The following is a 24,276-nucleotide window of genomic DNA, read 5'->3' as shown; positions in this document are numbered from 1 at the left end:
ATTTTTACCTGATAATCCAGGGTTATCATTCTAAAACATATGCCAGATCAGTCATAGCATTCTTCTGCTATGAGAATAAGAAGCTTCAATGATCCCTTGTTGCCTGCATAACATTCAGACTGTTCAGCAAGGTAAACAAGAGTTTATTTTCTTTCTAACTCGATCTCTCACAGCAGGCCACAGCTCCCCCACCCATCTTCCACATTCCCCATACCTGATACTGTAAACTCTAGTCATAATGAGAGGCTAGTAAGAGTTCTGAGCATACAAAAGTCCTTATCATGTTTCCACACCTGTGTTTTGGCTGGGCTCAGGCTGAAATACCCTTCTTTCTCCATGCCTGCTTGATGAAAATATAGCTTAAACATCACTTCTTCAGCGATGCCTTTCTTCAAGCCCTGAAGAATAATTTATCCAGACTCCTCCAAACTCCATCCCATGAACCCACCATACTCTTGGGAGGGGTCATTTGTCATGGGACCTGCAAATTCTGGGTTTGCCAAGAACGTAAGGTCCTAACTGCTCTTTACCTAGGTCATTTTTCAGGGTGGTTTGGGATGATCCGTTTCATAGCTCAAGTATTCTTCCCAAAGAGTAGGCTTGCTTCCACTTAACTACAAAAGTAGTGAATCCCCCAAACTCAGTGTTCCTCTCCTATAATGTAACCCACTGACTGCATGTGCAGACATCCATGGAGGCCCATCTTCACCATCCCGGTGGGACTTGGGGGACATGGAAAACTGGCATAAACATAAGTTCTGACTTCTGCTTTTGCCATAAATTACAAAGTTCTTTGTCACTGACCCAGGAATCTAAGTTTACTGCCATAAAACAAGATAACAGGCTATCTTATTAACTTTGAAATAGGTTTCAATTCCAGACCCTTCCCAGACAGCGACATATATTTCTTACAGCATCAGTTGTTATTGTTGCTGCATTATTTCCAAATCTGACCTCCTATACTAAATAGCACCCTTATAGCAGGGATTCATGTCTTATGTGCTTGTTTCCCAAACTTTTTTTTTTTTTTAAACTCTACTCCATCCACTTACATTGTTCCAGTTGCAGGGAAATATCAAATGCCTACCCTGTACCCTGCTGATACTTTGTACCTTGACTGGCACTACTCATTTTAGGGCTCATCTCTCAGTTGTCAATGTCATTGTTTCCTTTAAAAAAAGTTCAAAAATAATTTGGAAAATCGTTGACCCTACTTGAAAACAAGGTTAGGTCCTCCTGTTATGTGCTCTTGTAGCACATATCACAGTTGGGATAATGAGGCATTGTGTTTTATTCTAACAGTGTTCAGCTGCTCAGGAGAAAGCAGAGAGCCAATTAGTGGGTTTTTCAGGCTTGGTGTTTTGACAGGTGTTAGTCTGTTCTCACATTGCTTCAAATAAATATCTGAGACTGGCTAATTTATAAAGAAAAAAGGTTTAATTGACTCAGTTCCACATGGCTGGGGAGCCCTCAGGAAACTTAAAATCATGGTGGAAGGCACCTCTTCACAGAGCACGAGGAAAGAACAGCTAACTATGAAAGTAGAATGGAGGGCCAGGAGTGGTGGCTCATGCCTGTAATCCCAGCACTTTGGGAGGCCGAGGTGGGTGGATCATGAGGTCAAGAGATCAAGACCATCCTGGCCAAAACGGTGAAACCGTCTCTATGAAAAATATAAAAATTAACTGGGCATGGTGGCACATGCCTGTAGTCCCAGCTACTCGGGAGGCTGAGGCAGGAGAATCACTTGAACCCAGGAGGCGGAGGTTGCGGTGAGCCGAGACTGTGCCACTGCACTCCAGCCTGGCGACGTAGTGAGACTCCATCTCAAAAAAACAAAACAAAACAAAACAAAAACCCTCTTTGCTTTAACAATAACAAGCGTGGTAAGGGTGGTGTCGGTCCATAAGTTAGATAGGCAGTTGCTAGGCAGATGTCCTTGCAGAAGTATGTGTGTATGTGTGTGTTGTGTTTAAGATTGTGGTGGCCTTTGTGCAGGTTGTAAATTTTGGTAGTCTTTTGATAGTTCTTGTTATCAACCATATGTATATGAGAACCCTTCCCCTTCATGGCCTTTCCTGGCTCGGTTTATCAGGGTTTTAATACAAGTGACTCCATTTTCAATTTGACAACTTCCACATTTCCTCTTTTGATCAAGGTCTTTCTCAAAAGCATCACTGATCAATCATCCTGTATGTAGGTTTTGATGTCTCTTGGTGCCAGTCTGCCCCCATGTTGAAGAGAGTCATTGGTAACTAGGAATTACCATCAAAATCCTTTAGCCACATTTGAGCAACAAAAGAGGTTTGGAGGGAGTGGATCTCAGGCTAAGTATACCTGGAGTCCATTGTTAAGTTCAATTTTGTCTTTTCCACTGGCACTGGCTATCATCTCAAAGTGCTGGGAGAGCATTTTTCTGTTAGGAGTTGCATTTCTATGCAAATTTGACAAGAAACAGGTATAAAGTTCTTTAAAAAAATACAAAGTAACTATCTCAGCATAATAGTTTTGAGCCATGAACCTGGGCTTAAAGGCAACCAACTGAATAAATCAAATGATCATGAGGAATTAGGTGAGACCTGTTATACCATGTGGCCTATTTTCTTATTTTGTGTAAATTCTCCAAAGGAATGTATCCAGGTACAGCATGTAGTATGAGCAAAAGCACAGACATCTCTTTGTTTAGCTGGTACACAGCAATCCTATTATTTAGCATTCCATGACTGGCTTGAATTAAAGCAGAGAGCTAACTCTGTTTTAAAAAAGACCGTTAGTACAATTTGAACAAAAAGTTTACTGAGGATGTTGCCAGTATTACCCCCTGGGTGGACTAAAGGATTTGGTCACTCACACTATCTACTGATTGTGAAATTTCAATTACACCATTATCCTGCCAAATGAAAGAGGCAGGCATAAACAAGGAAGAATAAAGAGGGGCAAAAGTGTCATTAGGATGGGGAGTTATGTTCCATCCATCATCTTGGAAAAAGCTGCCCACAGTATGAAGATGTTAACTTTTCATTCCGGTTTACAGGTTATAGCATTGCGCAGTTTTGGGAACCTTTGGGCATGAGATTTCTCCCTTAAAATTCAGTTAGTTTGAGCTTGGGTTTTAAGAACATAGCAAGTCTCATTTTTAGTAATTCTATGGAAGAATGTTGGATTGGAGGAACCTAGAAGAATTAAAGATCCAGTCCAGCGACCAAGGTTTACCTAGTTGCACAGAAATTTTCTTAACACTGGCAGGTGCCCTACTAGTAATCTTTCCTGTCTGTGACCAGTTTATCCTTAACATGGGAGACTTTTTCTTTGGATACCTTCAATATTAAGTATGTAGTATTTTCAGAGTGGTACCTTTCATTTAGTTAATATGCATTTATGTTCCCTCTGTCATTTGATGGCTTGATTGCTCATTTCTTTTAAGCACTGAATAATATTCTATTGTCTGAATGTACTACAGTTTATCTATTCATGTACCTACCCACCCCAACACTTTGAATCTAATCCTGCTCGTCCATGACACTCCCTCTTTCCCCATAGTGCTTCCAAGGAACTTGCCACGATGTAGTACTTACTTAGTATTGCATTTCTAATTACTTTATTTGTCCCTCATAGTCAACCAGACGTTTTGCCTGTTTCATAAGAGATGGCCTATTTATTGAAATGCCTGGATCAGAGAAATAAGATATGACTAGGTGGTGCCAAGAATGGAGCCTAGAAGTTGTTTTCATGCTAAAAAAAAAAAAAAAAGCACACACATATTTAAACATACTTATTACACATATTTATCAACAAGGCATCACAAATAAGTCACAAAAAGTAGGCTTAGTTTAGTTCACAATATAAATCCCGTGAAAACACATTTTTCATCTCTGCAGTTTCTAATACTCTACGTATATAAATTTAAAGCAGTTAAACAACATTTGAGATTAAATTAGTAAAAAAAAAAAAAAAAAAAATTGTAATTGAATTCAGACTTCAGAAAATTGTGAAGTAAAAGGCCATGATGGAGAAATATTAAGAAATCTGTAGAATTACCAAACTGTCACAGTATTATTTTTCCTTTACAAAAGCATCTCAGTAAAACAAAAACTACAGAAAACGTAAAAGTAAAATCAGAGATTTTGGTTTAGTACTTTCCCTGAGTCTCTTGTGTTTTAAAAATCAAAGTAAGGCCAGTTCAAAATTGACCCACAGGTCTTGCCTCCTCCATGCTGCCATGGGGAATACATTTAAGACAAGAGGCTGCACATGTTGAGGTGGTCCCAGGGCTTCATTCAAATGCCAATTTGCCCGTGTCACTGCCACAGGGTTATCTGACCCACTGCTGCATGTGGGCTTAAAGAGCTGTCAAAATGTTATCTTGGCCTGCTATAATATAATATGTGAGACTATATACCAAAGGAAGACAAACAGTTTCAGTTATTAATAAATATTAAATTTCTAAATGGATCTGGACACTATATACATCAAATTATGGTAACAGAAGCAAACACTTTTATGTTTAAAAATTCTTACATAAACAAAGGTTTGGGATCATCTTAAACTTCTAAATCTCAGATGTTACAAGAAAAAACTTCAAAAAAGAAATCAAACTCATTAGATCTTAATAAAGTAGAAAAAAGTGATTATAAGATGATACTAATTCCCCAAAGTGGTTGTCTCTTTGATCCTTAAACAAAACTGGCCCCTATTGTGTCTGTACTTGATCACTTAATTGCAATAATGTTTATGTGTACATGTATATGTACATCTACATGTATATATGCTTGCAAGTGATCAAGCACTTCATTAAAAAAGCATATGATAATTAAGGATAAAGGGATTGTTTGAATCTAAAAATCTAGTTTGTATTTCAAATGTACCAGGTTACTTGCTGAGCTTATAGTATCAGGGCACTATGGATCACATTTTCTAGTCAAATGTAAGAAAAACTTTTTCACAGATTTTTACAACCCTTTTTAGGACATCTCAAAGAGAGATGGCAAAGATCTGCCAATTATGTCTCCTTCCATCATAATGAAATCTTAATTGTAAACTCATTTCAAAAAGTTAATAATCATTAGCTTTTCGAAAGCTAACAGTCATAAGCTGTCTTAAAATCAGAGGTGAAATGATGGTTCAAATCACAAAAGTATGACACTTATTCACATTCTTATTAATTATTTAATCTAATATAAGTATCCCATTGCACATGTGGGGTAACTGAGGCACCACAGATTATATTTTGTTTGTTGGTTGGTTTTTGAAGATTTGTCTACAGTTAGGGAAACCAAGGTCATAACTACAGCCAGAACTGTAGAGGCTAGACACCTATGAGGTATAATGTATTCTATTCAAACTTTGTGTGAAATGTTATATTTAACTCACCTGTCTTGTTGGCATCACCTCTCCTTAACTCTAACTTCTTGCAGACCCTTTAAAGCATGGACTTGGCAAATGTCAGTGACCACCTGCCTTCTCTGACCAGGTTAAAAAGGCTAGCCGATGCTTGTGTAAAAAAAAGAACACCACATGTTGTTCTATTATATGCAATTAGAGATGTTCAGTTATCGCACTTTGGTATCCTTTTCAGAAAAAAAAAAAAAATCTCCAAACTTATAAAGGTAAACATAAGCATGGCATTTTACATTGTACCAACTGAGTAACAGTAAATAGATGAGGTGTGACCACTATAACTTCTTGACCAACTTTCTATCTTGAAACTACACACATCCAACCCTACCAGCTACCATTCCAATTCTACAGGATATTTTCCAGTGAGACAAGCTGTACAATGACCACTCTTTTCAAAACATTCCAGGCCATTTCCATTTTCTTGGATCATAATATCATGCTTTTTCTCTTTCTGTTTTTTAAACTTTATCCCTTCTTGTACAGATGAAACCAGTCCTTCTACTGACAGATACACAACACTGTTTGCTCCTAAAGGGAGAAAGAAGGAAAAGTAAAAATGTAATGAGAATTCCTTTAGAAAGGAAGAAATGCTTCAACAGAGAATAGTTACACACAGAATAATTTAACCCAGGATAAAAATTTCTCCTTTAGCCTTTCTTTAAAAAAAAGGAAAAAATAAGTCAATAAAACTCAGTTCCTTTATTTTTAAAATTTTAAATTGGAATCTAGGGGATAACATAATTTAAAACAGCAGAGGAGGCTTCAAGTCTAGAATGGAATTAGAGGGCTTTGGGAGTAATTTTCTTAATTGAGAAAGTGGAATTTAAAGTCAGGAAGATCTAGGCTCAAATTTAAGCTCAAGTTCACTCAGTTTTCCGAAGTCTATTCTTTCATCTATATAAGACGGTGGAAACATTGCCTAAATGTAGAGTTTTTATGATGTTATGATAATACAAATAATATAGGCAGTATAGTTTCTGGCAAAGTGTGAGTGCTCATAACATGTATGATACCCATCAGGGTGATATTTAAAAATATTTAACCAGTGAGGCACGTGCATGACAGGTTAAAAGAAACACCAGCCACAAACAAGTCATTGTGCCTTGCCTTGTGTAGAGGTAGCAAGGCACAATGACTAAATATCATGTGTTATTTCCACAGTTTATACATCACCTGATTTTGAAAGGAAGATGTCTTACCCAGGAAAACTTAGATCTCGAAGTCTCCTTATCTCATTATTGAATATGAACCTACACAAACTTTTTACTTTGTGATTTGTATCCACATCCAAATTACTCTGTTAGAATCTGATTAAATTATTTTTGTTTTTCTTGGGATCTGACTTTTGGGAGGTTTTAAGTGATATGCTTGCACTTCCCTCCACCTGGAAACCACCTCTCCCTTCTCTGATCTCACCTTGGCTTAGCTCTCCAACACAAGACTCTATGGCGTCTGCCCCATGCCAACTACTCTCACTGTTGAGAATAGTATTCAATATCTGCTTAACTTTATAAAACTTTTAACAAACACTGAATACTCCTTTTTACTAAAGGTGTAAAGACTGTCAAGCTTTGGGTTTTCTCTGTTAATAATCAAAGTTTATAGAAATTTTAATACTTACCTAGATATTCTGCAAGGTGATCAAATTCTGGTTTATTGGCAATGAGCTCTTCTTTTGTAGGAATGTTTATTCCCATGAAGCATGGATATTTAATTGGTGGTGAAGCTACTCGAATGTGTACCTTGGAAAGAAATCATTGTACACAAGGTTTGTAGCACTATGCAAAATTCTCTTTCATTGTGCAAATACAATATAAAATTGTTTTGCAGAATATTCAGTAACAACATACGGGTAATAAACTATTCTTTCTACAAAGCTGCTTCTTGTTTTTTTTCTGTCACCTAATCATGAGGAATTTTCTTTCTCTAGATATCCTACTTCTCATTTGATGTCTTTACATTCCTAGAGCCACTTAGATTTTCTCTTGTAATACCGGGTACTTCTGCTTATCTCTTATCTTACCATTTTAAAAAGAAAAATACAATTTACCAGGTTATAACAAAACCTTACTACTACAACAGAGTTGTTTTTGTCTGTTATTATTATTTTTTTTGCCTTTCATCAGGTACATTTAAATGGCTATACTCAGTGTCCACATTTCCTTTTTAAACTTTATTAGAATAGATTTTCCCATTTTTGCTATGTACTCTTCTTATTTAATGGCTGCATCATATTTAATCACTGATCTATCAATTTACTAAATTATATTCTCCAACCGGGAGATATTTAAGCCATTTCCAGGTTCTTTGACTTTATTCTTTTTCACTGTTGCAATAAATGATGCAATTATGTTAAACTCTTATATCTATTACATAATTTCCACAGAATTCCAGAGTGAGATGATCATAATCCTAAACACAAGTATAAAAAAGGCTGGAAAATCATAATCCCAATTATCTTGGAAACTTTCTAAATAAACTGGCATACTGCTTTTCATCCCACTTTCTTCTACAGTGAGATTTTGTTTTTGATTTTTCAGAGATGGGGTCTTACTATACGTTGCCCAGGCTGAGACTTTATTTTTATTTTTATTTTTTATTTTTTATTTTTTTTGAGATGGAGTCTCGCTCTGTAGCCCAGGCTGGAGTGCAGTGGCCGGATCTCAGCTCACTGCAAGCTCCGCCTCCCGGGTTCACGCCATTCTCCGGCCTCAGCCTCCTGAGTAGCTGGGACTACAGGCGCCCGCCACCTCGCCCGGCTAGTTTTTTGTATTTCTTAGTAGAGACGGGGTTTCACCGTGTTAGCCAGGATGGTCTCGATCTCCTGACCTCGTGATCCACCCGTCTCGGCCTCCCAAAGTGCTGGGATTACAGGCTTGAGCCACCGCGCCCGGCCGACTTTATTTTTAAATTTACTCAACTATTAGTTGTAAATGGCATCTCACTTCTGTAGTATGAGCTATGAAATAGAATAAGCTTTGAAATCTTAAAATAACTTAGTATATCTATATAAAAACATGTACACAATGAATATATACATTTATCAATTTAAAAAATAAAAATTAAAAAAAAATTTTTTCAAGACATAAAGTGAGGCCAGGTGTGGTGGCTCACACCTGTAATCCAAGCACCTTGGGAGGCTGAGACAGGCGGATGGCCTGAGCTCAGGAGTTTGAGATCAGCATGGGCAACATGGCGAAACCCTGCCTCTACTGAAAATACAAAAAATTAGCCGGGCATGGTGGTGTGTGCCTATGGTCCCAGCTATCTGGGAGGCTGAAGTGGGAGGATTGCTTGAGCCCAGGAGGTAGAGGTTGCAGTGAGGTGAGATCGAACCACTGCATTCCAACCAGGTGACACATTGAGTCCCAGTATCAAGGAAAAAACAAAAGACGTAAAGTGATATTAAAAAATAACTTGGCTGGGCACGGTGGCTCATGCCTGTAATCCTAACACCTTGGGAGGCCAAGGCAGGTGGATTACTTGAGCCCAGGAGCTCAAGACCAGCCTGGGAAACATGGTGAAACCCCGTCTCTACTAAAAATACAAAAATTAGCCTGACTGCAATGACGCATGCCTATAGTCCCAGAAACTGAGAAGGCTAAGGTGGGAGGATTGCTTGAGCCCCAGAAGCAGAGGTTGCAGTGAGTTGAGATGGTGCCATAGCACTCCAGCCTAGGCAACAGAGCCAGACACTGTCTTTAACAAAGAAATTTAAAAAAATATTAAGTCAAAGGTATTACACTGGAATTGGCTGCATGTCTTCAAGTAGAGAAAGCAATCAATACTCCACTGATTTTAAAGAGCATTCTATTTTGTGCTTTTAGACTTTCTTTTTGAGATTGGTTCGGCTCACTGCAATCTCCACCTCCCAGGCTCAAACCATCCTCCCACCTCAGCCTCCTAAGTAGCTGGAATTTTAGGTGTGTGCCACCACGCCCCACCCATTTTTTGTAATTTTAGGAGAGGCGAGTTTCACTATGTCGCCCAGGCTGGTCTTGAACTCCTAGACTCAAGCAATCTGCCCACCTCAGCCTCCCAAAGTGCTGGAATTATAGGCATAAGTCGCTGTGCCCAGCCTATTTTGTATAGTCTTTTTGTTAAAATTTTAGGTTTTTTAAAATTTAATTTTTTTTAATTTAATTTTACTATTATCTTTTATTTTTGTAGAGACAGGGTCTCACTATATTGCCCAGGCTGTCCTCGAACTCCTGGGCCCAAGCAACCCTCCTGCCTCAGGCTCCTGGGATTACAGGCATGAGCTACCTCACCCAGCCTTAAGCTTTTATATTGAGCTTTTTAATCTATTAAGGATTACATTTAATGTAAGTGTGGCTGTTACATGTTCTCCAAGTTGCTACACAGTTAATCCTAAATCAAACTGATATAAAAAAGTTAATTTATTATATTGAACATCCATTTTGATTCACTACCCTGAATTGCAATTTTATGCCAGTATCTTATTGTTAACTGATGCTTTGGGATATGTTTTAATATTACTCACCTCTTTTGCACCAGATTCTTTGAGCAGTTTTATTATAGGTGAGATGGTATTGCCTCTCACAATTGAATCATCTACAAGAACAATTCTTTTGCCTTTAAAGTTGTCTGACAATACTCCAAATTTTTTTGCAACACCAAGTTGTCTTAACCTCATGTTTGGCTGAATGAAGGTTCTCCCTACATATCGGTTTTTACACAGCACCTCCACATATGGAAGTCCACACTGATAGAGAAGAAATGAAAGGACAATGAGGAGCAATATACAGAATAGGCAAATATTAGTTCTCTAGATTGTGTTGCCACCAGAATATTCAAGTGAAATTTCAAAATTATTTTCCTTTATTATTTGGAGAAAAGGCAAAAAGAAAAACCACTAAACAAAATATACTTGGTGGAAAAACCAATTCATTTTGCAAGGACTCATAATGTTTTTGTCTTAAACATTATTCCTGTTTTGAAAGATAACACTAAGCATATGAAGACATGACAAAGATTAAATCACTGTTAGAAAAATTCATTATTCAAAATGATAATTTTTATTTTTATTTTTATTTTTTTGAGACGGACTCGCTCTGTCGCCCAGGCTGGAGCGCAGTGGCCGCGATCTCAGCTCACTGCAAGCTCCGCCTCCCGGGTTCACGCCATTCTCCTGCCTCAGCCTCCAAGTAGCTGGGACTACAGGCGCCCGCCACCACGCCCGGCTAGTTTTTTGTATTTTTAGTAGAGACGGGGTGTTTCACCGTGTTAGCCAGGATGGTCTCGATCTCCTGACCTCGTGATCCATCCGCCTCGGCCTCCCAAAGCGCTGGGATTACAGGCTTGAGCCACCGCGCCCGGCCCAAAATAATTTTTAAAGAAATGAATTAAATAAATTAAAACCAGTAGACTAATGAGATACTTTTTAGGGATAGGAGGTAATTAACCCATTTATCAAGGTAATCTTTTATAAAATATATGCATATTAATTATTTTAGAAGCTAATGAAGTATCCAAGGTAGTGAATATTGGATGTTATACCCCAGAATTACTATAGTTACACAATCTACCTGGTTATGAAAATAAAGCATAACACTGACAACATTATGCTAAATGAACATAAACAGCTTTATTATTACCCATACTTAGTAGCAAGCAAATATTCCAGTGACTTGTGAAGATGATTCAAGATGTTTATTTTAATATTAAGTAAATTTTTCCACTGAAGTCAATATACAGTTGATGAACAGCATGGGTTTGAAGTGCATGAGTCTACTTATAGGTGGATTTTCTTCCATCTCTGCCACCCCTGAGACAGCAAGACCAGCCCCTTCTTTTCCTCTTCCCTCCTCAGCCTACTCAACGTGAAGACAACAATGAGGATGAAGACCTTTATGAAGATCCATTTTTACTTAAGGAATAGTAAATATATTTTCTACTCCTTATGATTTTCTTCAAAGCATTTACTTTTCTCTAGCTTAAGTTATTGCAAGAATACAGTATATAATATATACACAAAATATGTTAATCAACTGTTTATGTTATTGGTCAGGCTTCCAGTCAACAGTAGGTTATCAGTTAAGTTTGGGGGCATTAAAATGTATACACAGATTTGACTGTGCAGAGGGCTGGCACCTTTAACCCCCAAATTGTTCAAGGGTCAACTGTATATTCATGATGTTATCTTTTTAAAAAGAGGGGGGCAAATTTCTGAACCCTTTAGTGAACGTTTTTTCTTTTCAGTGAACCTTTTAGTGGTTTTCACTAAAATAGTGCCATTGGGTAAAAAGCCTGGAAAATAAATAACGCTTGTAAACAAACCAACATTAACCACCAAACCTTCCTTTCTCCTTAGAAATGTTGATGAGTTTCTCTTTATAGGCAAGGATTTCTTATTCCACAGCTAGGAGAGCAATTCACTGCATGTTAATTAAGAGAAAATACCTTTCCTGCATAAGCAAGAGCAGCAGGTGTAGCAGATTCTGGAACAGTGCTGACCAAATCTGCATCCACAGGTGCTTCAATCGCTAGCTGCTGGCCACAACGGTATCTTACTGTATAAACCATTTGGTCTGGTGTGTTTGGAAAAGGAGAGAGAGTATTTTACTTAGCATAATATAACAGTGTTCTTCTAAAAAACTAGTGCTAGAATTCTACAGATTGAGTATAAAAAGAAATGCAATATATACAAAAATATGAATGTGGAAATACACAAACTAGGGAATTCAACTGTGTGGTTTAAAAAAAAATTTGACCCTTCATATAGATCTAAAAATCATAATCCTTACTCCTAACAAAAAACAAAATCCAAGAGTCAAAAGGAAGTAAAAAATTGTGATCTTATGACTTGTGGGCTCAGTCCTATATCCACAACATATAACTATGTGCCTTCGAAGAGCCAGGTAAGCCTTTGAGGCAAGAATTGCCATATTTCAAGGAGACAGCTAAAACATTTATATGAATATTCAAAGAAAAGAAATCTACTTTACCTTCAAACATACTGTCTGGTCTTGCAAAATAAACATATTCAAAGATACAAAAAGCCATTGGGTTTCCTTCAGACCTTGATATAATATCAAGAGTTTGGACATTATGTCTGGATATTTCCACAATTTCTCCAGGCAAGACTTCACGGTAATATCTTGGGAAACAATGTTAAAGAAAGAAGACTTTTAATAAACTAGTCCTTAAGGATGATGAAAACATTAATTATAAAGCACATAGAGTACCTTCCCTTAGAGAAACAATTGATTCATTCAATATAAAATCTAGAAGTGGCTTTTTAAAAAGTGGTATGTCTCCTGCAATGATTTCTGTATAATCTCTCTGTAAACTCTAAGTTCTAGTATAGAATTGAAAAATTAAGGGCCCTAAGTTGTATTGAATTTTAAAAGAATAAAGTATAAAGAAAACATTTTCTCCTGGCTTACATTTTTCTATCATAGCTATATCTCAATGAGGAAGTTCTTCCTTTCTAAAATAAGTCTCTATGATCATATTTTACTGTAAAAAGAGAAAAATATACAAAATAATTAAAATAAGTTTCATAGTATCTTGAAAGAATGCCAGCATCAGAATTAGAAGCTATTACTAGAACATTAAACTCAGTGCAACTGCTGAACATAACATGCATAAGAAAATCCCTTTATAAATATTTTCTATTAGATATCAGAAGGAAAACTTTCAAACTTTCACTTAAATAAGAAACTGTGTCAAAAAAAAATTCTTTTCAACATGGGGAAAGATAATATGCCAAATAAGGTAAAACTTACCTTGCACCAATAGATAAGAAGCTACAAGATTCTGAAGACACCACCCACCCTTCTGTTTCTGATGTTTTTTTCTCTGTAAATCACAAATCAATTCAGTTAATGGATTCAAGAAATTTTAAGAGGCTATTTCAACAGAACAGCTAACACTAAATAAGTAAGTAAAAAAGATTCATAGAATAGCCATTTCTGTGGCTTTAAGAGCACATGGATCCTCATTTGACTTGAGCCAAAGATAAATGATCTTCTAAGGTTCCTTCTAACATTATGATTTCATGGCTAGAAAAACATCTTGATAAAAGTCAAAAGAAACCACTAAAATCAGGCCGGGCACGGTGGCTCAAGCCTGTAATCCCAGCACTTTGGGAGGCCGAGACGGGTGGATCACGAGGTCAGGAGATCGAGACCATCCTGGCTAACACGGTGAAACCCCGTCTCTACTAAAAAAATACAAAAAACTAGCCGGGCGTGGTGGCGGACACCTGTAGTCCCAGCTACTCAGGAGGCTGAGGCAGGAGAATGGCCTAAACCCAGGAGGCGGAGCTTGCAGTGAGCTGAGATCCGGCCAGTGCGCTCCAGCCCGGGCGACAGAGCGAGACTCCGTCTCAAAAAAAAAAAAAAAAAAAAAGAAACCACTAAAATCATACTGCAGAAATGAAAAAGCTAGGCAAAGGACATGAATAGGCAATCGAGACAGGAAAAAATAGGAATCTCCATTAAAAACATTAAAAGGGACTCATCCATCCAGGTGTGGTGGCTCTCACCTGTAATCCCAAGACTTTGGGAGGCTGAGGTGGGCAGATCACCTGAGGTCAGGAGTTTGACACCAGCCTGACCAACACGGAGAAACCCTGTCTCTACTAAAAATACAAAATTAGCTGGGTATGGTGGCGCATGCCTGTAATCCCGGCTACTCAGGAGGCTGAGGTAGGAGAATCACTTGAACCCAGGAGGCAGAGGTTGCAGTGAGCTGAGATCGCCCCATTGCACTCCAGCAGCCTGGGCAACAAGAGCGAAACTCTGTCTCAAAAACAAAACAAAACAAAACAAACAACAACAAAAAAAAAACAAACGGGACTCATCCTCAGAAGTACTCAAAGAAACATACTTCAGAAAGGAAGAATACATTTACCATTATTTCATTACTTAGCTCCCTCCCACCCATCAACTCTCTATACCTAAAGATTTCAGGGCTTGATAGCAGTACGACAATAACTGAAAAACATTATGAAATGATATTCCTTCTGAAGTTTATTACCTTTGTCATTTATATCAGACACTGGAATAAGACGACCAATGCATAAGGGACGATTTCCATAAGGATCTCGTACTGCATAAATAACATCTCTGTGCATTATAAGCAGGGAGTATGCTGTGGGTGCTTCCTTCATCAAATTTTTAATCCTGGAATTAATTAAATAATGAATAACTTCAGTTATAAACATATGCAAGGCAAAACTGTCCTTACTAGAGCTCCAAGTTTAATCCAGTTCTCTGCTTACCTGGCTACCCAGTCTGGGGTGTCATCTTGTTCCTGAGGAGGGGTATACGCCAGTAACTGGGTAATCATTTCACTATCAGAACTTGTGGACAGACCAATACCATGACGCAGAAGCTATACAGAAAAAAGGAGAAGTTTAATCATCAGAGGGGAAGCTCCACCCCACCCCAAACCCAGTAGCCAACCATAATGGAAAGAAATAAGGCATTCTGTGGATGTCCAGCTATGAAAATCCTGCATCCCACTAATGCAGCAGTCCCCAATATTTTTGGTACCTGGGACCAGTTTGGTGGGAGACAATTTTTCCATGGACCAGGGACAGGGGATGGTTTGGGGATGATTCAAGCGAATTACATTTATTGTGCACTTTGTTTCTATTATTACTATACTGTAATATATAATGAAATAATTATACAACTCACCATAATCAGTGGGAGCCCTGAGCTTGTTTTCCTGCAACTAGACAGTCCCATCTGGGGGTGATGGGAGACAGTAACAGATCATCAGGCATTATACATTAGCTTCTCCTAAGGAGAGCACAACCTGGATCCCTTGCATGTACAGCTCACAACAGGGTTCATGCTCCTATGAGAATCTAATGCTGCTGATGATCTGGACAGGAGACAGAGCTCAGGTGGTAATAGTGAGCAATGGGGAACACCTATAAATACAGATGAAGCTTCACTTGCCGCTCACCTCCTGCTGTGTGGCCTTGTTCCTAACAAGTCACAGACTGGTACCAGTCCCTGGCACAGGGGTTGGGGACTCCTACATTAATGGTATGTGTATACTAATAACAGATGACCATGACTGGAGGCAATATAAGAAATCTAGAAGGTTTTCAAGCAGAAAAAAAAAAGTGCTTTATGAGATGTATAGAAAAGCTTTTGAATACTAAATTTGAAGGCATGCAGACCTGAAAGTGGGTAGGGGATCTTGAAAATTTGGTTAGTGGGTCTGACCTTTTCTACCCTCAACACTCTTGATGAACTGGGTATATTCCTATAAAAGTAGTACACTACAGTGTTAACTTTCAAGCTGGGTTTGTTAGTGATCATAATGGTGGCTACCCATCCTCACTAATTATTATTGATAGAAGAAAGGAATCAACTGTATTGAACAACGAAATGTAGCAGATGCAATAAATATTGCTTGAGTGTACTCTATGATAATTACAAAGTTCTGAGCAAGACTGACCAGGACAAGGGCAGCCCCATGGACATGCACAGATTGAGTCTGAATGGGCACTACAGAACATTTTCAGTAGGGAGCTAAAAGTAGAGATGAAGTTTAGCATCTGGGTAAGGGGTAATGTCAGGAAACAGTGAGTTAGTGGTTATCTCTAAGGGGTGAATTTTTAAGAAATTTTTACTCCATATTTATACGTTCATGATTGTCTGAATTTTTAAATGAACTCTACATTTTTTCATTTGGGGACAGAAAAGCACAATAAGGTCATTATAATGCCTACAAACAGGGCTGGACAAAGCTCTAGGAAATGCCTAAAGACAGAACTGAAAATAGAATGACCATGAATGGTACAAAAGCCTGGTTTCTAGATATTTTTGACCCGGCAATTCATTATTATTCAGCTTCTGTAACTGTTCATCATATGTGAATTGCCCAGCTCTAGAATGCTTATAGGATGATGGAGCATGTGGGTGACCATCTATTACTAAATATCACCAGGTTCTGAGGTTACCAAGTCAAGATTATTGGGAGCTAATAAACTGAAGAAACTCAACATTAATTAATGAATGCCTGAATGGATAAAAGGAAGCTACTAGGAATGAATATAAAGACAGGCAGTTTAAAAAAAAAAAAAAAGATAAAATGATGAATGAAAGCATAGGCACAAATTTGACATCATTAGCACAGAAAGCTCCAAACAACATGCTGTGAACCAAAAGTTTAAACACTCTCTCCCTTTTCCCATACTCTAGTTTTCTGTCATTGTTTCCAATTCATTTTTTTCATGTCATCTCCAAGTTTATACTCCATTTTATTTTTATGATTTTGTGACATATAAGAAGAAATATATATGTTGATTTTTATCCTGGTCTTTCCTGATACACAGCTCCTAAAACCCTTAGAATTGCCAAAATGATAAGTGTCCTTTTGTATGCTGTTGAGATGACCGGTAGCTAGGGGTTCCTACATAGCATCAGTATGAGGGCTGGTTGCCAGGGGAATCAACCAGAGGGTTGGAGCTTCCAGCTTCGGGGAGAAAGGCTAAAGGTTGAGCTGATCACCAGTGGCTGATGATTTAATCATTCATGCCTACTTCATGAAGCCTCTATAGAAATTCACAATGACTAGGTTCAGAGAACTTCTGGATAGCTGAACACTTGGAGATGCCTGGAAGGTGGTGCCCCTGGAAAGGGCATGGAAGCTCCATGCTTGTTCCCACATACCCTGCCCTTTCCATCTTTTCACCAGACCGCTCTTCTGTAGCCTTTGTAACATCCTTCATAATAAACTGGTAAATGTATACAAAGTACTTTCTTGAGTTTTGTGATGTTTGAAACCAAAGGCAGTGCCAGGGCTGTTGCAGGAACTCCCAATTTATAACTGGTTGTCAGATGTACCAGAGGCCTGGACTTGCAACTAGCATCTGAAGTGGGGGACAATCTTGTGGGATTGACCCCTTAACTTCTGGAACCTGACTTTACCTCCAGGTACTATCAGAATACAATTGAATTATAGGATACCCATTTCGTATCCTCTGGAAAATTGGCTGGTATAAGAAACCCCCCTATTTGGCCACAGAAGTGTGCTGAGTCTGAGAATAGGAAAAACAGCTTGGTTTTTCTTATTTCATATGAGCTTTGTACATAGCAACAGAGGTAAAGAGATAGCAAGTCCATAAACTCTAATTTATCTATGCTTCCAACCATAAATCAACTCTCCCAAATCTCTAAAGCAGTGCATTCAAAAAGTGAGTCTAAAATGCATATTCTCACCCTTGTCTCCAACTCTAGGGGATATCTTACAATCTAGAATTGTAACAAGTACTCCAGATCATTCTGATGCAATTGTTGTTGCAGTTAGGTAACAGGTAGCAACAATTAGAAAATGCCTTTTACAAAGATCCTTAACTTTTATTCATTGAGCCATGCTAATCATTTAAAAAGGCTTAGGGAAAACAAACAAACAAATGTACCTTTTTCCTTAATCGAGCAGCATTTACCAATTCGCCATTATGTGCCACAGCTATCTTCCCATGAAGTGTTTCAACAACAAAGGGCTGACAATTTTCTAATTCACATTTTCCTGTAGTGGCATATCTTGTGTGTCCAATTCCAAGATTTGAAACATACAATTTTTTCAAATTGTCTTCAGTAAAGACGTGATTTACAAGACCCATTCCCTTGAGAAATCAAAAAGTGCAACTTAGAAAAAAACAGACTAGTACTGCTAGTAATAAACGCCTCTCTTCTCTGCTCAGCCAATCCAAATAAGACAAAGAAGTACATTTAATTTCTCTGTGTTTCAGAATTCTAATCTAAAAAAAAGGCCAAAAACAAATAACCTAACTGTAAGAACTGTGAAGCACTTACTTAAAAAAATTTATTGAGGCAAAAGTCACATAACATAAAATTAACCATTCTACAGAGAAAAATTTAGTGGCATTTAATACCTTCACAATGTTGAAGCACTTGTGTTTCATAAGATACTATTCACTAAAACATTTAAGAACAGATGTACTAAGCAATAAAATTTGTCAAGCATAAAAACTAAGATTTGCATTAAACAAATCAAAGCATCTTAAAGCATTTAAATAAATGACTCCCTATTTGAGTTGGTCTTAGGCAAAAAATTGTCACTGGGGAAGAAATACATCCTAATTTGATAAATGTTAGGATATAAAGTTGAAAGTGGCTGATCCAAAGAATATCACTTTTGACTGCAAATTATTTATTCACCCCCCCCAAATTAATGATCACCTGTGTTTTGTTATCTTTGTCATCCCATTTATTTCACTTATTTATTTATTTATTTATTTTTTTGAGATGTAGTTTTAGTCTTGTTGCCCAGGCTGGAGTGCAATGGTGTGACATTGGCTCACCGCAATCTCTGCCTCCCAGGTTCAAATAATTCTCCTACCTCAGCCTCCCAAGTAGCTGGGATTACAGGCGTGTGCCACCACACCTGGCTAATTTTGTATTTTGAGTAGAGACAGGGTTTCTCCATGTTGGTCAGGCTGGTCTCGAACTCCCGACCTCAGGTGATCCTCCTGCCTTGGCCTCCCAAAGTCCTGGGATTACAGGCATGAAGCACCACACCCAGCCTGTCATCAAGATTTCTTAAAGTTCAAATTTACCTTGTGTGATTTGAATGTTGACACTGAACTCCCGTCACTAGTCACAATACCAGCACTCTCCTGACCCCTGTGAATATAAAAAGATATTAGCTGTTAAATCTGCCAATTGATGAGCTTCTTGAAGAACTTTATCAAGCATACTTTCTCGACAAGCATCCATGAACTTAGTGTGACAACACATTAAATGCTACTTGTACTAGTACTACTCCTATTGATGATGCTGATGCTGATGATTAGCAATCACAGCAGATGACAATGTAACAACTAGATATCTAATTCTAACTAACATGTCCTAAGCATTTTACGCTGTAAAAATAAATAATTTAAAACCTACTGGAACCCCAAATATACTTTAGGCCTTGAGAGAGATATGACTGTGATCCAAGTCACATATGGTTACAACTTCTGTTTCTCAGACTCACTTTCTTATTTTTCTTGTTCTATACAATGACTAGAGAGAATTAAAAGACATCAGAGACGGCTGGGCGCGGTGGCTCACGCCTGTAATCCCAGCACTTTGGGAGGCCGACACGGGCAGATCACGAGGTCAAGAGTTGGAGACCATCCTGGCCAACATGGTGAAACCCCGTCTCGACTAAAAATACAAAAATTAGCTGGCCACGGTGGCACACGCTTGTAGTCCCAGCTACTGAGGAGGCTGAGGCAGGAGAAACGCTTGAATCTGGGAGGCGGAGGTTGCAGTGAACCAAGAAGAAGAAGAAAAAAAAAAGACAACAGAGGTGATAACATCCTGCCTTCTCAAGAGATGACCTTTGTTAAAGATTAACTTCTAGGCAGAGGCGGGTGGATCACAAGGCCAGGAGACCGAGACCATCCTGGCTGACACGGTGAAACCCCATCTCTATTAAAAATACAAAAAATTAGCCGGGTGTGGTGGCGTGCGCCTGTAGTCCCAGCTACTCAGGAGGCTGAGGCAGGAGAATGGTGTGAACCCAGGAGGCAGAGCGTGCAGTGAGCCGAGATCGCATCACTACACTCCAGCCTGGGTGACACAGCGAGAATCCATCTCAAAAAAAAAAAAAAAAAAAAAAGGATAACTTCTGCTTTGCTGTGCTGCATAGACCAAATGAAAGAAAACCCATTAACAATTACATCCTCTGTAAAAAATGTTAAAGGTACCCTTCCCCAAAAGAACCACCACCTATAACCAATCAAACTGCTGTAACTGGGCACTAACCTTGTATAAAAAATGTTGTGATTCTGCTAAAAACTCCTCTGTCTGCCTATAGAAATGAAACCTTAACTTTCCTACTTCTCAATGCTGACTCCATTCCTTGGAGTTGGTGTTTCCAGGTGAGTCATCCTCAAACTTGGCGCTTGAATAAACTCTCTTTAAACTAGATTCTGATCCTTTTAATTATTTAAGTTGATAGCATGAGTGATCTAATTTGGCTTTCACAACAATCCTATGAAGTAGGTACTATGATTACCATGCCCATTTTACAGATAAACACACTAAAGCAATAGAAAGGAAGTTACTTTCCCATTGCCAAACAGACAGCAAGTGGTACAGGCAGGATTCGAATACAGACAACCCAACTGCAGAATTTATGCTTCTAACCTCTACACTTTATAACCTCTAAATAGGGTTTCAACAGGATGAGTATGTAGATATAAATTAAAACCTCCAAATATAATAGAGGCAAAATGTGTAGCTGGTACTGAAACTATAACCATTTTTTGTGCCTTTCTGCATTTTCCAAATGTTTTCCAATAAATAGCACTTTTATTATTAGAAAAAAAAAATGTTGTTTTTGAAAACCCTCTGCTGACCAGGCACCCTTTCCCATGTCTGTGTCTCATTTCCTGCATTAGTGTTTTTAAGTGGTGATACAGAGAAAACAGCCAAAATCTAAAGACATAGTAAACACTAAGAGCATCCATACCGCTGTGCAGTATAAACTCTCATAAAGGTTCCAACTGCTTTACAATTTTTAATAGTTCTGAACAAGTGCTATAAATAGTAGATGTTTATTGACCAATTTTTGTTCCAGAGAACATATATATCAGGATAGAAACAAAAAGTAAACCTCTTCCATATGTGCCTGTAGACTTTAGTGGCTGTTAATACATTGATTTATTTGGTAAAAAGGAACCTTTTTCAAAATTATATATTGCAATTGTTGCAGCATTTCATTAACGAGAAAAACTATAACATTAAATACGTTGCCAAGTAAAACTCTAAAAAACACTTGGCATGATCACAGCTCAGAGCAGCCTCAAGAACTGATTTTATTAAATGCATTAAATACTGAAAATAGATATGCATAATACTATATACCATATGGGACTAAATAAATTATGACTTATGATTTCTTTTATTTAGTGAAATGCTATGGGGTCTGTATGTTAACCAATGTTAGAGGACTAGGTGATTCATGTCACTGGAAATATATTATTAACAATGGTTATAAACCTCTGGGAAAAAACCTCTGCCAACCATTTTCAAAACAATTTTTAAAAATCAACAATCATTTGGTAAAACAGTAAATTATGAAAGAAAAGAAATATACAAAAAACGGTTTTCTTTCCCTTTTGTCTCAAGGGTAGTTCTTCCTTCAAGCTGAAATGAATATGGTTAAAAATCATTTAGGTCCAGGCTTCTTTAATCACAAAGCCTGCTTATTTGGCAGTTTCTCAAGTTACTCCCTCAGGCAGCTTGAACCAGTTAAACTAGATCCTTTCAGCTCTTCAGAGCTTATTGACAACCAGCCGTCTGGTTTCCTAGGAAACAAAACCTTGGCTAGAAATAGTGAATCATTTCCAGGTCACTTTCAACATGGAGAGTGGAGCAGGAAAGCACTGGACTGAGGAGGAGGTTAAAGCTTTGCTAAGTGTCTGGGCAGAAAAAAATATACGAAAACAACTTTATGGAACACTAAGAAATAAAGGAATATTTATTTACATTGCTAAAAGGCTGCAATCATTAGGAGTATACAGAGACTGGAAACAGTGCCGGGCTAAGTACAAAAATCTCAAATATGAATACAGAACAGTTAAATATGCCCATAACTCTGGAGACAGCTCTAAAACTATGAAGTTCTTCCACGATTTGGATGTAATCCTGCAGTATGAACCTGCCACACAATTTACAGAGGAAGATGCAAATGGCAGGTACCTGGAAACGCTCAGCCCAAGTACAGCCCCAGAGACCACTGAAGGTAAAAAAAAAAAAAAAAAAAAAAAAAAGTACTCTTTTGTTTTTGTTTTGTTTTACAGTTTTACAAACTGCAAAAGTCCAAGATTTCTGAGGCCATATGATAAATATAGACTGAAATGTCAAGACTGAGGAAAAATAACCAATTTATTATGCTATTTTGCACAAGGTTAAGAATTAATTTTTTTAAAAAGAGGTTAAATATTACCACTTTAAAAAAATCTGTAAAATACAGAAAAAGCACATTACAATGGCACCGACTGCTAGTGCCAACTGCATGTGATGTTTCTGAAATATGGATTGGGTTCTAAAAATTGTTTAAGTTTTAATTTTATAAGAGTGGCAAAAAGGGGGAAAAATATCAAAAACATTAATTAACTGATGTTTTTCCACAGCTCCAAACAAGAACTTTCTCCTTTATTTTGTTTCCATTTTCCTAAATTGATAAATAAAAGCACATTTAAAATAACTGTTCAACACTATTTCATTACTTGTTTCGAAGAACAGCTCCATTTTAACAATGAAGAAGAACAGCTCCATTTTAACAATAAAGTATCACGAAGATGTAATAGATTAAATGATCTGAGACTAAGTGATTTAGAGGAGTTTCTTGATGCACTGTGTTGTTAAACCCAATACTACTTACATAGAATCTGCTCACTGTCTGTGGAAACATTAGTAGGCAAAGGGAGGGAAATCAATGACAGTAATAAGATTTCTACCATAGTCTAAATCTTACAGATGCTATTTTTAAGAGCAGAATTATTCAAAAATCTGTAACACCCACTATCTGTGTGTACCATGGGCAAAGCACTAAGCTATATACATTTAGTAATGTGAAACCTCAAAAAGGACAGAACTGCAAATAAATCTAACACCTGAGAGAAAATAGTAAATAGTATAATAAAAGTACCAAATGTGAATTGGGTTAAGAGGACAAAGATTACAACTGGTTAACTTAAGTTAGCTAATTTTCATGTTTACAGCTCAGTAACAAATCATTTCATTAAAAGAAGAATCCACCCTGCCTACATTCTTTCCATTTCTGAGATGACACCAAATTCTGAGAAAGCTTTGCGGTTATTACCATATTAAACAGCAATTACATTATTTTATTCAATTAAACACCTTCGACTCTTCATTATTTAAGGGCTTTAAATATTGATTAATAAATAAGTAAATCACTTAGCTTCTGAAAGTCCCCGATTTTAACCAGGAGTTGGTCTGATGAAGATGTGGGTGCCAATATCTCCACTTCTTAAAGGGATCTTCAGCCCTTTCAGGTATTCCCTTGGCTCCAAACTCCTTCATTTTCACTCATAAACAGAGGGACTATACTTACAACTTAACTATGCACGTTTAGGTACCTCAAACCCCCAATTCCAAAATCAAACTCTCTCTTCTCCCATCAACTTTTTTTTTTTTTTTTTTTTTTTTTAAGAGAGAGGGTTTCATTCCTGTCACCCAAGCTGGAATGCAGTGGCGTGATCTTGGCTCACTGCTCCAGGACTCAAATGATCCTCCCAACTCAGCCTCCTGAATAGCTGAGACTATGGGGCGTGACCCACCATGCCTGGCTAATTTTTTGTATTTTTGGTAGAGATGGGTTTCACCATGTTGCCCTGGCTGGTCTCAAACTCCTGGGCTCAAGAGATTCTCCTGCTTCGGCCTCCCAAAGTGAGGCATGATCCACCACATCTAGCCCGAATTTGATCCTCCTACAAATTGCTTCCACCTTAGCATCACTATATTTCCAATCACTTATACAGAAACATTTGAGATATCCTTGATTTTTGGCCAGTCACTAAGTCTTTAAAAAATCTGCTGACATACTGCATAAAATTTTCTCTCTGCTCTATTCTCATTATGACTAACCAGAACTTCATCGTCTCTCATATACAATATTAATGTAACCTCTTTACTGGGCTCCCTGGTTTTCAGCCTCTTCCCATATACTTTCCACAATACCACTAGTTGTTTTTTACATTTTTAAATTATAAAATTATAAGCACATTAACATTTTGGTTGCATTAAAAATAATCTTTATACCCAAGATTAATCATGATCTAAAATTAAATATTACAATTAATAGTTCTATAATATTTAACTGAGTGTGGGTCTTCACCCC

The 24,276-nt window shown here is 37.7% G+C and overlaps 1 protein-coding gene across 1 annotated transcript in view; it reads right to left on the bottom strand.

Annotated features, from left to right (window-relative positions):
* Nucleotides 1-3,761: 3,761 nt before the first annotated feature.
* PPAT (phosphoribosyl pyrophosphate amidotransferase) overlaps nucleotides 3,762-24,276 on the bottom strand; it is a 43,095-nt gene continuing 22,580 nt past the window's right edge. The window contains exons 2-11 of the mRNA XM_025386343.1: nucleotides 18,971-19,037; nucleotides 17,810-18,016; nucleotides 14,648-14,760; nucleotides 14,404-14,549; nucleotides 13,149-13,221; nucleotides 12,366-12,517; nucleotides 11,821-11,948; nucleotides 9,902-10,123; nucleotides 7,019-7,139; nucleotides 3,762-5,925 (exon numbers count right to left, since the gene is read on the bottom strand). Of these exons, the coding sequence (XP_025242128.1) occupies nucleotides 5,729-5,925; nucleotides 7,019-7,139; nucleotides 9,902-10,123; nucleotides 11,821-11,948; nucleotides 12,366-12,517; nucleotides 13,149-13,221; nucleotides 14,404-14,549; nucleotides 14,648-14,760; nucleotides 17,810-18,016; nucleotides 18,971-19,037 (1,426 nt within the window). The 3' untranslated portion in view covers nucleotides 3,762-5,728. The remainder of the gene's footprint in view (nucleotides 5,926-7,018; nucleotides 7,140-9,901; nucleotides 10,124-11,820; nucleotides 11,949-12,365; nucleotides 12,518-13,148; nucleotides 13,222-14,403; nucleotides 14,550-14,647; nucleotides 14,761-17,809; nucleotides 18,017-18,970; nucleotides 19,038-24,276) is intronic.

Source organism: Theropithecus gelada, chromosome 5, assembly GCF_003255815.1.
Source record: "Theropithecus gelada isolate Dixy chromosome 5, Tgel_1.0, whole genome shotgun sequence".
NCBI classification, from domain to species: Eukaryota; Metazoa; Chordata; class Mammalia; order Primates; family Cercopithecidae; genus Theropithecus; species Theropithecus gelada.
Note: the sequence above shows the minus strand (reverse complement) of the source record. Positions and strands in the feature narration are given on the sequence as shown.